At 35.5% G+C, this 14,826-nt stretch overlaps 2 protein-coding genes across 2 annotated transcripts; both read left to right on the forward strand.

The window, feature by feature from the left end:
- Nucleotides 1-412: 412 nt before the first annotated feature.
- On the forward strand, nt 413-6,919 carry LOC103505378 (cytochrome b-c1 complex subunit Rieske, mitochondrial-like). The gene is made up of 4 exons (XM_008469708.2): nt 413-607; nt 4,891-5,008; nt 5,707-5,887; nt 6,239-6,919. Exons 1-4 carry the CDS (start codon nt 536-538, stop codon nt 6,525-6,527), a joined length of 660 nt encoding a protein of 219 aa, XP_008467930.1. The 5' UTR covers nt 413-535; the 3' UTR covers nt 6,528-6,919.
- A 687-nt stretch (nt 6,920-7,606) lies between these two features.
- LOC103505386 (cytochrome b-c1 complex subunit Rieske, mitochondrial-like) lies at nt 7,607-8,865 on the forward strand. Its single transcript, XM_008469716.2, has 2 exons — nt 7,607-7,721; nt 8,681-8,865. Exons 1-2 carry the CDS (start codon nt 7,607-7,609, stop codon nt 8,863-8,865), a joined length of 300 nt encoding a protein of 99 aa, XP_008467938.2.
- The last annotated feature ends 5,961 nt before the right edge of the window (nt 8,866-14,826 follow it).

Here is a 14,826-nt window from a genome sequence, read left to right on the forward strand (position 1 = left end):
AATGGAGTACAATGAACAAAAGGAAAGTTCGTTTTTGTTGACACATACATAAATCGTGTGATGTCACACGAAGCAGAAGTGTAAAAGTTTTGCCATTGAAAAACGCAATTTTTTGTGGTGAACATTGGACTTTTCATACTATTGTGGGTATCACATCAACATTGCTAATGTCCTCCTCTGCAATTCTTTCCATACCTCCTCAGGTGTCAAGAATGATGACTATTGATAAAATTAGAAAATAATTTTGACGCTATCGGGAATCAAACCAAGGACTTCCACAATCCACAGTAAGAGGTAAGAAGTTGCTCGAGTGCTGGAACAAGAGTCTCGCTAATCTTATTAGCCAGTATCTAGTAGAAACAAACTATCAACTCCTTGCTAATCTTATCAGCCAGTATCTAGTAGTAACAAACTACCAATTCGACTAAGTTTTTAGATTCCTGGACGGAAAAACTTCAATAGTTGGAAATTTTCAACACAAAACTCGGTAGATTTTACGTGTTTTCAAGTTATTTTCGAGAAAGAGCCGTTCAAAATGCAGAGACTGGTTCAGATGGTCAATCCCAGAGGATTATGTCAGAATCAGCTTCATTTAATACGCCCTTTGGTAAGTTATAGTCCGTAATACTTGAAGAAGTTTCAAATTGAAAACCTATATGACCTCGGGAACAATGAACTAGTCCACAGAACCCTTAAGAACAAATGATGAGCGAAGATCTATGCGCCCTTTGGTAAGTCACAGTCCGTAATACTTGAAGTTTCAAATTGAAAACCTATATGACCTCGGGAACAATGAACTAGTCCACAGAACCCTTAAGAACAAATGATGAGCGAAGATCTATGTATAAAAGCTGCATTATAAAGTTCGTCAGAGGTAACGTAACGTTACGAGACAGGCAGTACACCTGGGAGATGAAAATGACACCTAATACTTATGTTCAACCTATGTTCTATTGTTCAATAATTTAATTCTATAGGAAAAGAGCCTATATGGCATCTACCAGCGTCAAAATAGGCCATGTGAGAAGAGAAAATGGAGCTCTTATCATTTTTCAAAACGTGAGCGAAATGAGATATAAATTTTATCGGGTCACCAGTGTACAGCATTGCATCTGGGCCATCCGGGTGGTTGCATAAAAATGAAGTTTTTTTTTTTTTGTTGCCATTATGGCTTTTAATGAGTCTTTGTTTATAGCTTTTTTATGTAACAACGATACAAAAGCCATTGTATGATAGACTCACGTTATTGGTGCTAATTTTTGTGTTACCTAGCAAATAGTTATGTATATTAGTTAGAATATCAAGATTCTTAAGCAGTGGTAAGTAGGTAGTAATTGAGATAGACAACTAGACCAGAGTATAAACGAACTATACCGGTCTCTCTAAGTCTCTCAGACTGAAGTCGGAAGCTTTTTCCGCCACACACGTTCCGGCGCGGCGGTCAGACAATCCTAGATCTGTCCGACTCCGACAATCGAGTCGGAGCGTGAATGGCCGGCCTTAGAAACTGAAATATCAATGTACTCGTAGTAATGTAGTTAAATTATCCATTATGTAGATATATGTATACTTGGACTTTTTTCTTAAAATCTGCCTCTTCTGTATTCATTTTAACTAAACTGAATGAAATTAATCCATTTACTACCACCGGGGTACAACTAGACCAGAGTATAAACGAACTAGGCCGGTTATCCATTATGTAGATATGTACTTGGACTTTTTTCTTAAAATCTGCCTCTTCTGTATTCATTTTAACTAAACTGAATGAAATTAATCCATTTACTACCACCGGGGTATGTGTTTTCGCTTAGCCGCACCCTACAAGTCTACTAATCTGGGGCATACCTATTGATTGAATATTTACATTTTCCAATTATTTACATAAAAGAATAGAATGCAATAATAATTGTTTCAGTTTGAACATAATTTACAGTTCGAAATATTTACATTTTCCAATTATTTACATAAAAGAATAGAATGCAATAATAATTGTTTCAGTTTGAACATAATTTACAGTTCGAAATCTAATCAATTTATTATACTTTAGTTAATTATTGTTCAACTGTTCCTGCAAAAAAAAAAAAAAAGCAGTATTTTTTCGCAATTATTCACAGAGAAGAGAGAGGAAGGGAGAGAGGGAGAGAGCAAAGGGCACTTAATAATACTGTGCAAATATGAAAAAGCTAAAAGTTGCTGGGGGTGAGTATGTTGGCAAAGTATGAAGCAGGGGGTATTGCCCCAGGAGGAGGGGAATGACTTATTTAAACAATTTTTTGTAGAGAAATTTATTTCCATACTTTAGTTAATTGTTAATTATTGTTCAACTGTTCCTGCAAAAAAAAAAAACAGTATTTTTTCGCAAATATTCACAGAGAAGAGAGAGGGAGGGAGAGAGAGGGAGAGAGCAAAGGGCACTTAATAATACTGTGCAAATATGAAAAAGCTAAAAGTTGCTGGGGGTGAATATGTTGGCAAAGTATGAAGCAGGGGGTATTGCCCCAGGAGGAGGGGAATGACTTATTTAAACAATTTTTTGTAGAGAAATTTATTTCCTCATTTTTTACGCTTCTGTAAGTTTGTGTACATTTCAAGTAGGTAGGTTCTGGAAGTTCTGTAGGAAATTCTAACCGAATGTCCTAACATTTTTTCCTCTTTGTTGGTGGCGTTTGGCCGTAGGCTGTTTTCCTTCCAGGTTTTGGCTCCTACGTTCTAAACAGACCAGTAACATTTCCTGTTTACAACCCTGTTGGTACTAGTCTTCCCCCACAGCGGCTGTAGCATTTAGTTACACTGAGAATAAAAGAAAATAAACCTAGAAGATAGGTCTTCATAACATCTCAAAACTATCTTTACTCAATTTTGAACCATAGTAATATGTAATACCATTGATACCCACTCGTACTACATCTCGTACCTGAAAAGAAATAAGCATTTTGTTTTACTTCGAACCCTATTCACCCACGGTTCAAAGAATAAGTACACATTATAAATCAAGCTCAGTTTTTCCCTTATTACATCATTATTTAGGTGGAAACATTATTCTTCTTATCATATAATAGGATCTGTGCTACATTGAGAGTACTATTTCAGACTTACAATGCAGGTACTGAACTTATCAGACTTTTTCCTCCCAATATAATACAGAGAACAGAGACTATCTACTTGAACGGCATTTATTTTAAGAATTGTACGTTCTAAAACATTCTTAAGAAGATGGGCAACTGATAAAAAAGAAAGTAAGTAAAGAGTTTCTTATTTTTAGTTCTCAGAACTCTATTACTTCAAGTTTATTCCTGCATTTTTGTCTCACAAGCTTCCCTCGTTCTATCAAGTTCTTTTTCAATTTGTCTCTGTTGTCTCTCCTAGAGAGCCCATTATTTATCATTGTTTCTATTCCTATAGCTACATTTGATAAGGCTTCTTTTTCATTTCAGTCTTTGCCTTTGCTCACTTTATTTCAGACTATTTCTTTGTTACGTGTCCAATTAATCTATGAATTTACTATAAGGAATACTAGGACAGAAGATGAAACTTATAAATTTAATAACTATTCCCAAGTTAGAGAAAGGTTCTAGAATATTGGCCCTAACAAGTTGGACCATTGAGTCTTTCAACCTTTCTTATTTCAACGTACTGTGGCAAAAGCTTTGCGCGAGAAAGCTGGGTGTCAAAACTTGGCAGTAGAAAGAAAGATAATGGATAATTTGCTTTTAATGTCCCATATTACGTAATTCTTCTTCGCCATAGAACATGAACAAGTAATCAAGGAACATTAGTAGACTGCAGAGATGAACAGAAAGAGACATTATGCGGGCACTAAACAAAATGTTAAGGTACTTATGAATGGGGGGGGGGGAATGTAGAGGGAGGAAAGAAGGAAAGGAAAAGTGCACTTAGCATGATTTTTATTTTACAAGACGGTATTTACATAGGGAAAACACAAAACTTTTCTTAGGAAAATAGGTCAAACCCCGTTTTAATATTTAGGTACCTGCTAAACTTTGTTTTTACAACTTTCAAAGAAATTTATATGAAAAATTGCCACTTCGTATTTTATAGACGTATACAGGATCAATGAAAATTTTGAAAGAGGTGACATGTCAAACCCACAGTCCCAATAGGTAATTGATGTGGGTTAGAGGTATTAGACGTTAAAAGCTAATGAAATCATAAAACTGTGTCTTCTTAGAATTTTCAAGACTTTTCGTCCATTGCTGAAATTAGAAATCCGTCTCAATATTTGAACACCCTAAATCTATAAATACAACTTTGAAAGAAAGCAAAAGTACAACTCTACTGAATTTCAATTACCAGAACATAATGTAAATTCAAACAGGTTACAAACAATAATAAGACGGAGTTCGGAACTTTCGATACTTTATCTGAATAAACTTAATTTTAAGTTATTCAAATTACAGTCAAACTTCAATTCTATCTCAATATAGTTTCAATTTATTTTCACGAACTTATTTATTTTGCCATCCCTAGGGACAAGTCACTTTTTTCGAATTCAATGAACTTTTTTGTTTACACTCTGTATGTCCAAAGTTGTTTACTCCCTCCTAAAGGTGTTAACAACTTTGTTATACGACTGATTTACGACAGAAGAAAACTCATTTCAGACGCAAAATTTGTCTTCAGTTGGGTGGTAATTTTCGCTAAGCAATTATTATTATTACATATATTAGTCTGCTGTTGACGACTTTTCTTTTACGAGCATCAGAATTCCTTGTAAAATACCGATATTAAAAAGTCAAGTTTTTATAGTCTAAAAATCAAATTAAAAACAAATTAAAATGTCGTAAAGAGGGGTAGTCCATATTGATTGAAGAGGTGGAAAATATAAAACAGCTTTGTAGTGGTTTTGTGACTCTTCTTCTCCAATTACAGAGGATGTTGGCACACTCGGATATCAGAACGCCCGATTTCAGCAAATACCGCAGAGATAGAAATCCGGACAAAGGCCAAGAGGAGACTCAAAGGAAAGCATTCACCTACATGATAGCAGGTAAGAGAGGGATGTTGAAACTTGCGGCATTTTCGAAAGAAGAGATACAGAAAAGGTCACAAAGAGAGGGAGAAAAAGTGTTATGGATAGGAAAACTTTGACATACATACATAGGTAGAAAGTAAAAATAAATAAATTATAGCTCATCCGTAAAGGGAATAGCTAGTACCTACATAATTCATAGTGCCCCTTTTGAATACGGTGCCTGTGGCACGTGCTACAAAAATCTCAAGAATACTAAACGTTAAATAAAAGAAGGTGAGAACTGATGAAGAGTGAAAAGTGAAGGGAAGCGATGGAGACTGAAGAAACTAATCTTCCAGAATTAAGATGGAGAAATAAATAGGTCATTGAAAGATAAATACGGAGGAAGGAGTTGTGAGAGATAGGAAAGGAGGAAGAGATTAGAAAGATAGATGTGGTTTAAGATTCATTGCTTCCCGCGGAAGATACCTCAATTCATAGCGTAATAAAGTGATATTTAGGCGTCATTGTGAGTCAAGTTAAATAAGTTGTACGAGGGAGAAACAATTAAAATTTATTCTTCCTACTTCCCAAATGTTATTCTTATGTATGAGAGTTCTTATGTATGTGTGTATGTATGTATGTATGTATTCTTATGTAGGTTCATACAAAATCTTATCGCATTTCTCATTGTGGTGAAAATTCGCTTGAAATTCTCCCATTTCTCAATACAGGAGGTTCCTCTGTTGTGGGAATGGTCTGTGCCAAGTCCGTGGTGAACCAATTTATCTCCAGTATGAGTGCTTCTGCAGATGTCCTAGCCATGGCCACGATTGAAGTCGATCTGAACTTAATCCCCGAGGGACAGAGCGTCACGTTTAAATGGAGAGGCAAACCACTGTTCATAAGGCACAGGTAAAGACTACTGGTTTAAGTTGAGGACTCATCCTTCATCCTATAATGAACTTCTACATCCTAGTTTCTGTCGAAGTTCTACATCCTATAATGAACCTCTCTGTAAGTTTGATTGACTTTTGGCCAAAAGTTAAAGTCCTGAGCAATGCGAGCTCCTTTCGATCTTTTTCAAAATTTTGGCCGTAAATAGCGGCCGAACTGTAAATTTCTCGAGCTTTGGCCCGTGAACACTTTTGATCTGCGTCCTATAATGAACCTCTCTGCAAAGTTTGAGCCACCTGACCCCAAGGGTAAAATCCAAGGAGAAGGGAACTCTTTTTCTTACTTCTTTTGATAATTATCTCATTACAGAACCCAGAAAGAGATAGATACCGAGCAGAACACAAACATATCCCAGCTGAGAGACCCCCAGGCAGATTCAGACCGGGTGAAGGACCCTTCCTGGTTGGTGATCATCGGGATTTGCACTCACCTGGGTTGTGTGCCTATCGCTAACGCGGGCGACTGGGGCGGTTACTATTGCCCCTGCCACGGATCACACTACGACGCTTCGGGCCGAATTAGGAAAGGCCCTGCCCCCACCAACATGGAGGTACCCCCGTATCAATTTGGCGATGAGGGTATTCTTATTGTGGGTTGAAGAATACAGAAATGTGGGATTGAGGAAATGGGGTTGATGGTGGGTTTAGGACTGTGGGAATGAGAAAATGTTTGTATACCCTCTGTTTCTTCAATGACTCTGCTTTTCACCTCCCACGTATTACCTACGTAGGTATACGAAATAGCTTTTCCTGCTGTATAGAGAGGTGCATAGGTATACAAAAAGCATCTTCATTCATACACCTCTAAGGGAAGTTATATAGGACGTACAGAATAATCTACATATGAAGTCTCTTTCTCACCTGATTTAATCAAATCCGTAGTTCCATACTTGCAAATAAGGATGACACTATCCTAAGAGCATCTTTACCAAACAACGTTTTCATGAAACTGAGAACAGTTCTACATATTTTCACACGCTGAAGAAATGATCTCCAGCTCGAATTCAATGAACTTTTTTGTTTACACTCTGTATGTCCAAAGTTGTTTACTCTCTCCTAAAGGTGTTAACAACTTTGTTATACGACTGATTTACGACAGAAGAAAACTCATTTCAGACGCAAAATTTGTCTTCAGTTGGGTGGTAATTTTCGCTAAGCAATCATTATTATTATTACATATATTAGTCTGCTGTTGACGACTTTTCTTTTACGAGCATCAGAATTCCTTGTAAAATACCGATATTAAAAAGTCAAGTTTTTATGGTCTAAAAATCAAATTAAAAACAAATTAAAATGTCGTAAAGAGGGGTAGTCCATATTGATTGAAGAGATGGAAAATATAAAACAGCTTTGTAGTGGTTTTGTGACTCTTCTTCTCCAATTACAGAGGATGTTGGCACACTCGGATATCAGAACGCCTCAGTTGGGTGGTAATTTTCGCTAAGCAATCATTATTATTATTACATATATTAGTCTGCTGTTGACGACTTTTCTTTTACGAGCATCAGAATTCCTTGTAAAATACCGATATTAAAAAGTCAAGTTTTTATGGTCTAAAAATCAAATTAAAAACAAATTAAAATGTCGTAAAGAGGGGTAGTCCATATTGATTGAAGAGATGGAAAATATAAAACAGCTTTGTAGTGGTTTTGTGACTCTTCTTCTCCAATTACAGAGGATGTTGGCACACTCGGATATCAGAACGCCCGATTTCAGCAAATACCGCAGAGATAGAAATCCGGACAAAGGCCAAGAGGAGACTCAAAGGAAAGCATTCACCTACATGATAGCAGGTAAGAGAGGGATGTTGAAACTTGCGGCATTTTCGAAAGAAGAGATACAGAAAAGGTCACAAAGAGAGGGAGAAAAAGTGTTATGGATAGGAAAACTTTGACATACATACATAGGTAGAAAGTAAAAATAAATAAATTATAGCTCATCCGTAAAGGGAATAGCTAGTAACTACATAATTCATAGTGCCCCTTTTGAATACGGAGCCTGTGGCACGTGCTACAAAAATCTCAAGAATACTAAACGTTAAATAAAAGAAGGTGAGAACTGATGAAGAGTGAAAAGTGAAGGGACCTACATAATTCATAGTGCCCCTTTTGAATACGGTGCCTGTGGCACGTGCTACAAAAATCTCAAGAATACTAAACGTTAAATAAAAGAAGGTGAGAACTGATGAAGAGTGAAAAGTGAAGGGAAGCGATGGAGACTGAAGAAACTAATCTTCCAGAATTAAGATGGAGAAATAAATAGGTCATTGAAAGATAAATACGGAGGAAGGAGTTGTGAGAGATAGGAAAGGAGGAAGAGATTAGAAAGATAGATGTGGTTTAAGATTCATTGCTTCCCGCGGAAGATACCTCAATTCATAGCGTAATAAAGTGATATTTAGGCGTCATTGTGAGTCAAGTTAAATAAGTTGTACGAGGGAGAAACAATTAAAATTTATTCTTCCCACTTCCCAAATGTTATTCTTATGTATGAGAGTTCTTATGTATGTGTGTGTGTATGTATGTATGTATTCTTATGTAGGTTCATACAAAATCTTATCGCATTTCTCATTGTGGTGAAAATTCGCTTGAAATTCTCCCATTACTTCCCAAATGTTATTCTTATGTATGAGAGTTCTTATGTATGTGTGTATGTATGTATGTATGTATTCTTATGTAGGTTCATACAAAATCTTATCGCATTTCTCATTGTGGTGAAAATTCGCTTGAAATTCTCCCATTTCTCAATACAGGAGGTTCCTCTGTTGTGGGAATGGTCTGTGCCAAGTCCGTGGTGAACCAATTTATCTCCAGTATGAGTGCTTCTGCAGATGTCCTAGCCATGGCCACGATTGAAGTCGATCTGAACTTAATCCCCGAGGGACAGAGCGTCACGTTTAAATGGAGAGGCAAACCACTGTTCATAAGGCACAGGTAAAGACTACTGGTTTAAGTTGAGGACTCATCCTTCATCCTATAATGAACTTCTACATCCTAGTTTCTGTTTAAGTTCTACATCCTATAATGAACCTCTCTGTAAGTTTGATTGACTTTTGGCCAAAAGTTAAAGTCCTGAGCAATGCGAGCTCCTTTCGAGCAGAAGAAAAATATACGAGTACAAAATCCAATAAAAAGTGTAGTAAAATGTCCGTAGAAAATGATGTCACACCAGCAATGATACGGCTCGAAATAGAGCAAGGTAAATTGTATGAACGCCGGATATCTCGTTACATATGCAATGTGCACAGCAATGTAAAATGAACCCAGTAACATGGGTACATACTTGATTTCAATAACGTTCTAAAATTTCGCATCAGCAAAATATTCACAGATATGTAAATAATTATGCTCACATAACAATAATGTCAATTCTGGAAAAATAATGCAGGGAATAATTTTCATTCCAGTTTTGTTCTACTTTTGTCTTCCCATCTGGATAATTTGATTTATTCCACTCGCCTATTTAAACTATTTATTATTATTAAAAAGCTGAGTTTCTAGATTCAGAATGAGTACCCTTCCAGTTTTATTTTCTAAACAATCATACTGCTCTGATAACTTTAGCATGACTATTATTACTTGCAAAGCCCAATTAAAAGTTTTCTAGTGCCTTCGCTGTCGAAAATAAAAGGTATGCGCTACTGCAAAGTGATTCTAGTAAAACTTTGAAAAATAATGAAGGATAGGTAAGTTAAAGTCTTATTTCTAGCCTAGGTAAAGCTATTATTTTGTTTGAAACTAACTATATTTAGCATCCTTGAAATACGTTTCTGTATTTCATCATTTCATTTCTCCTATCCCTTGCACTCATACCTTCGAAACTGAAGTGTTGGGTACATATTTTCTCAGATAACAGAAATAAGAACGGGGAGGTTTGTAAATTGATGGTGGCATAGCTCCCGAGGGTCTGTTTGCTTAATTTCGGTGAATAGTTTGGTTTGTGAGTGGGCAGTGGGAGGCAGGGAGAGCTATTAGTTGATCTCCAGCAAAATACGCTTTACCAGGTGTCTTGTTGTAATATTTGTGCACAAGCAAGTATGAATATTGAATACGTATGTAGGTTATAGGTACCAATGTTATACATACTGTAGGTGCTTTTTAATCTCCAGCAAAATACGCTTTACCAGGTGTCTTATTGTAATATTTGTGCACAAGCAAGTATGAATATTGAATACGTATGTAGGTTATAGGTACCAATGTTATACATACTGTAGGTGCTTTTTTCTAGGACAAAGACTTATTTTGTTATGAAAAAAAAAATACAGAAAAATTCTCTACATTTATATTTATTATTTTATTTCTCCTCCTCCTCCTCCTCCTCCTCCTCCTCCTCCTCCGTGTTTTCTCCTATCTTTCTCATTTACATCTTCTTCTCTTTTAAGATTAAATTTCTTTCTGTACCATAGAACTAAATTAAGTATTCCAGAGTTGCATATTAATTAGATTTTTTAAAAAATATTAAATTATGAATAGGAGAAGTTTAATGAGGAAATAATTTGCATTTTAGAATCGACAACGGCTTTTTTTCCTCTCTGGGAACAAAATTTCATTCCATTTCACCCAAAGAATTATTATTCATTTATTTTTAAATCATTAACTAAGTCTCTATTATTGTTAGTAAAATTTCGAGTTATTCCTTCACGCTCGCAGATTTTACAACAAAATTTAGAAGTCCAGTTTTGTACTGATTTCCAGTCGGTTGAACTCTCTTTTTCCCTCGGATTAGAATTTCTACAGCAAAGTAGAAATTACAAGAGGTGTTAGGTCAAGAGCATTATCCATAGGAAGCTGATGGTCATTACATGCAATTTTAAGGATTCAGGAGCAAGGGTTGGAAGGTTAAGCGTATACATTTTGAATGGTTGGTTGAGTTGTAAAGGGAAATTTAAAATTACAGAAATACAGACTGTTTGTGAGAAGAGTTGAAGAAGGGATGAGAAAAACAGATATCAAAACGAGCGATGTTTCCTTGACAATTAAAACTTTATTGACAATCTTATTCTGTTGGATAATAACAGGAGTTTCATTATACTACGAGTCAAGCTGAATTATAATGTTTATAGACTTTAGAATATTGGCCCTAACAAGTTGGACCATTGAGTCTTTCAACCTTTCTTATTTCAACGTACTGTGGCAAAAGCTTTGCGCGAGAAAGCTGGGTGTCAAAACTTGGCAGTAGAAAGAAAGATAATGGATAATTTGCTTTTAATGTCCCATATTACGTAATTCTTCTTCGCCATAGAACATGAACAAGTAATCAAGGAACATTAGTAGACTGCAGAGATGAACAGAAAGAGACATTATGCGGGCACTAAACAAAATGTTAAGGTACTTATGAATGGGGGGGGGGGGGGGGAGAGGGAGGAACGGATGCGAGAGTGGATTAAATATTCACAATTAAAAAACCACTCTCTTTATCGGTCACAGATTCTACGGAGATAGAAAAAAAACACTCTATAAGCAGACTTATCGTAAGGGATAAAAGACTTTCTGAAGTACCTTACCTTCCCGTTTTTTAATCTCCCTAAAGCTAAACAATCTAAATTAAAAATTATGCTGTTTTTTAATCTCTCCCAAGTCCTCCCAGTATTCACGTGCTTTGGATAAATGTTTCTTTTCCTTTGTTCGGGAAGCTTTCAATTCTCTCTGGTCAATAGAGGAAAATGAAAGAGAAGAAGAGAGAGGAGGAAAAGGGTGGTATGCCAGGCAAGAGAACAATTTTTTCCTTCTTTCAGCCGGATAACTCTCTTGTAGTTATAGGACTAGTTACACGTCAGAGTCAGGGAATGATGGAAATAAAAAGACATTTCCTATGTAACTGTCCAGTAACTTGGAAAGTAGGCAACCCATACTCCTGAACGACCTGAACTTACCTCGGTAATCTTAGCGCCGACTACGGCTCTACCATAAAAGAATTGTAGGAGTTACACAATCCCATACACCTTTGCTTCAGTACATGCTGGAAAAAATATAATCAGATAATACTACGTGTCATGGCTCATAATTCATAATTCTCATGAATAAATAATCATACCCGTACAATTAAATATCATTAATTTGCGTCGCGTTATGCATATTAGTTCAGTGATAGCACTTGCTTCTGACATTGAAATTAGTTCAGCGCTATAAGGGGGTATGTTTTTGACGTTTTTTATAACATGAGAACTGGAACAGTGGGTTGAAAATAATAATCGGGACATGGAATGTAAATAAGGCCATGGGTATGTGGGTACACAGGATGCAGGATACGAGAGTGAAGGACATGGACATGGACAGAAGAGGGTACTCAGGAAATGGATGAGGACACAGGAGACATTCTACCATAACTTTTTCCTCCTCTTAGCATGATTTTTATTTTACAAGACGGTATTTACATAGGGAAAACACAAAACTTTTCTTAGGAAAATAGGTCAAACCCCGTTTTAATATTTAGGTACCTGCTAAACTTTGTTTTTACAACTTTCAAAGAAATTTATATGAAAAATTGCCACTTCGTATTTTATAGACGTATACAGGATCAATGAAAATTTTGAAAGAGGTGACATGTCAAACCCACAGTCCCAATAGGTAATTGATGTGGGTTAGAGGTATTAGACGTTAAAAGCTAATGAAATCATAAAACTGTGTCTTCTTAGAATTTTCAAGACTTTTCGTCCATTGCTGAAATTAGAAATCCGTCTCAATATTTGAACACCCTAAATCTATAAATACAACTTTGAAAGAAAGCAAAAGTACAACTCTACTGAATTTCAATTACCAGAACATAATGTAAATTCAAACAGGTTACAAACAATAATAAGACGGAGTTCGGAACTTTCGATACTTTATCTGAATAAACTTAATTTTAAGTTATTCAAATTACAGTCAAACTTCAATTCTATCTCAATATAGTTTCAATTTATTTTCACGAACTTATTTATTTTGCCATCCCTAGGGACAAGTCACTTTTTTCGAATTCAATGAACTTTTTTGTTTACACTCTGTATGTCCAAAGTTGTTTACTCCCTCCTAAAGGTGTTAACAACTTTGTTATACGACTGATTTACGACAGAAGAAAACTCATTTCAGACGCAAAATTTGTCTTCAGTTGGGTGTTTTGTAAAGTAATGCATACAGATAATGATATTGAAATAATACATCATGGAATAATACCTACATCGTTACGAACATCGGCTTAAAATAATTATAATGTGACATTAAACTTTCTTGTAGGTAATTTTGTACAACCCCAACACTACAAATCATTAGATTTGACCAAGTAGGTAATTTTAAAGTTTTCCAACTTGCAATTCCATAGACTCACAGTCTTGGAGAAAAATGTTTAGAATGCATTACAAGCATAACTTTGAAAGCCATATTAGCATAAAATTCTTCATATGAAAATGTATAAAAACGATGAATTTCATTTTTTTCCTACAGAAAATTGCATATTTCCTATAGGGAAATAATGCATTTTGAATCTAAAAGTTATTGGATACGATAGCATATAATAATATATGAGAGAAAATGGAATTTCTATTAGAATATCACTAGTTTATTTTCACATGACTATATTCATGTACTTTATGGCTCTGCTGTGCTCTACATTACGTTTCATATTGGGTCAGAGCTAGAGGTACGTTCAACCTTAGAGAGCACTTGTCCAAAATGAAAGCCTTCCAATTTATTTGAATGTATGTTCCTACTTGTAATTGATTGGTCATAGGTGGTGGGCAATTTAATTCCTGAAAACTTTGAAAGGCTACCTCATTTGAAAGATTCTTTAAAAATCTTATGAGTAGGTACATAAGTATCATTTAGATTCAAGTACAAATTATTTGGCACTTTTTTACGTGATTACATGATCGCAATAGACGAACTATGCAATTCAATTCCGTTTTATGGCGCCTCCGATATTTATGTCTTTTTATTTTAACATGACATAATTATGTAGACAGCTCAAGAATTTTTAAGAATGTATGTTCCTACTTGTAATTGATTGGTCATAGGTGGTGGGCAATTTAATTCCTGAAAACTTTGAAACGCAATAGAGTCAATAGACGAACTATGTAATTCAATTCCGTTTTATGGCGCCTCCGATATTTATGTCTTTTTATTTTAACATGACATAATTATGTAGACAGCTCAAGAATTTTTAAAAGCTTTCAATTTTTTCTTTGGAAAATTCAATGCTAATAATCTATGGACGAGTTTTATCTTATAACAGTTCATAGAGGTTTATAAACCGTAACCACGTCTGCGAGCTATTACGGTTTTCCACCTTTATTATCTTTTCATAGTAAATTCCAAAGTGGTGATAAAACTGACTAGAAAGCTAGTCATGAAAAAGGAAAGAAAATTTTCGAGAATAAAAGCTCACACCTTACGGCAAGAATTTGCCACGCTCTGCGTTAATAACATTAAGGTCACCCCATAATCTTGAGTTCATCAAAGTTGAGCAAATGTTAACAATATCTTTTGAAAGTTTCATACTTTCAACACGGGAGTTGAAATTGAGTTTCCTCTTTTTTTTACAGGGATAACTTTCTGAAATTTATTCGTGCAGAAAAAACTTCCAAGCGAGAATTTAGAACTAGCCATGTATCTGGATAGGTAGGTACCCAATCTACCTAGTTTAAATGAAAGAGGAAATTTATTTTTACGTACCTACATATCTACATTACGTTTCATATTGGGTCAGAGCTAGAGGTACGTTCAACCTTAGAGAGCACTTGTCCAAAATGAAAGCCTTCCAATTTGTCACAAGATCACAGATGTACGTTTCAAAAGATTATCAAATAGTTTGTTATTAAATAAAGCCTGATTCACACTATAGTGCCAGTCAAGGTCCAGTCACGGTCCGGTAACGGTCCGATCAAAAGATTGAGTATTCACACTATCGTTCAAGCAACGTTCATGC

This window comes from Diaphorina citri, unplaced genomic scaffold (genome assembly GCF_000475195.1).
Source record: "Diaphorina citri unplaced genomic scaffold, Diaci psyllid genome assembly version 1.1 scaffold170, whole genome shotgun sequence".
NCBI classification, from domain to species: Eukaryota; Metazoa; Arthropoda; class Insecta; order Hemiptera; family Psyllidae; genus Diaphorina; species Diaphorina citri.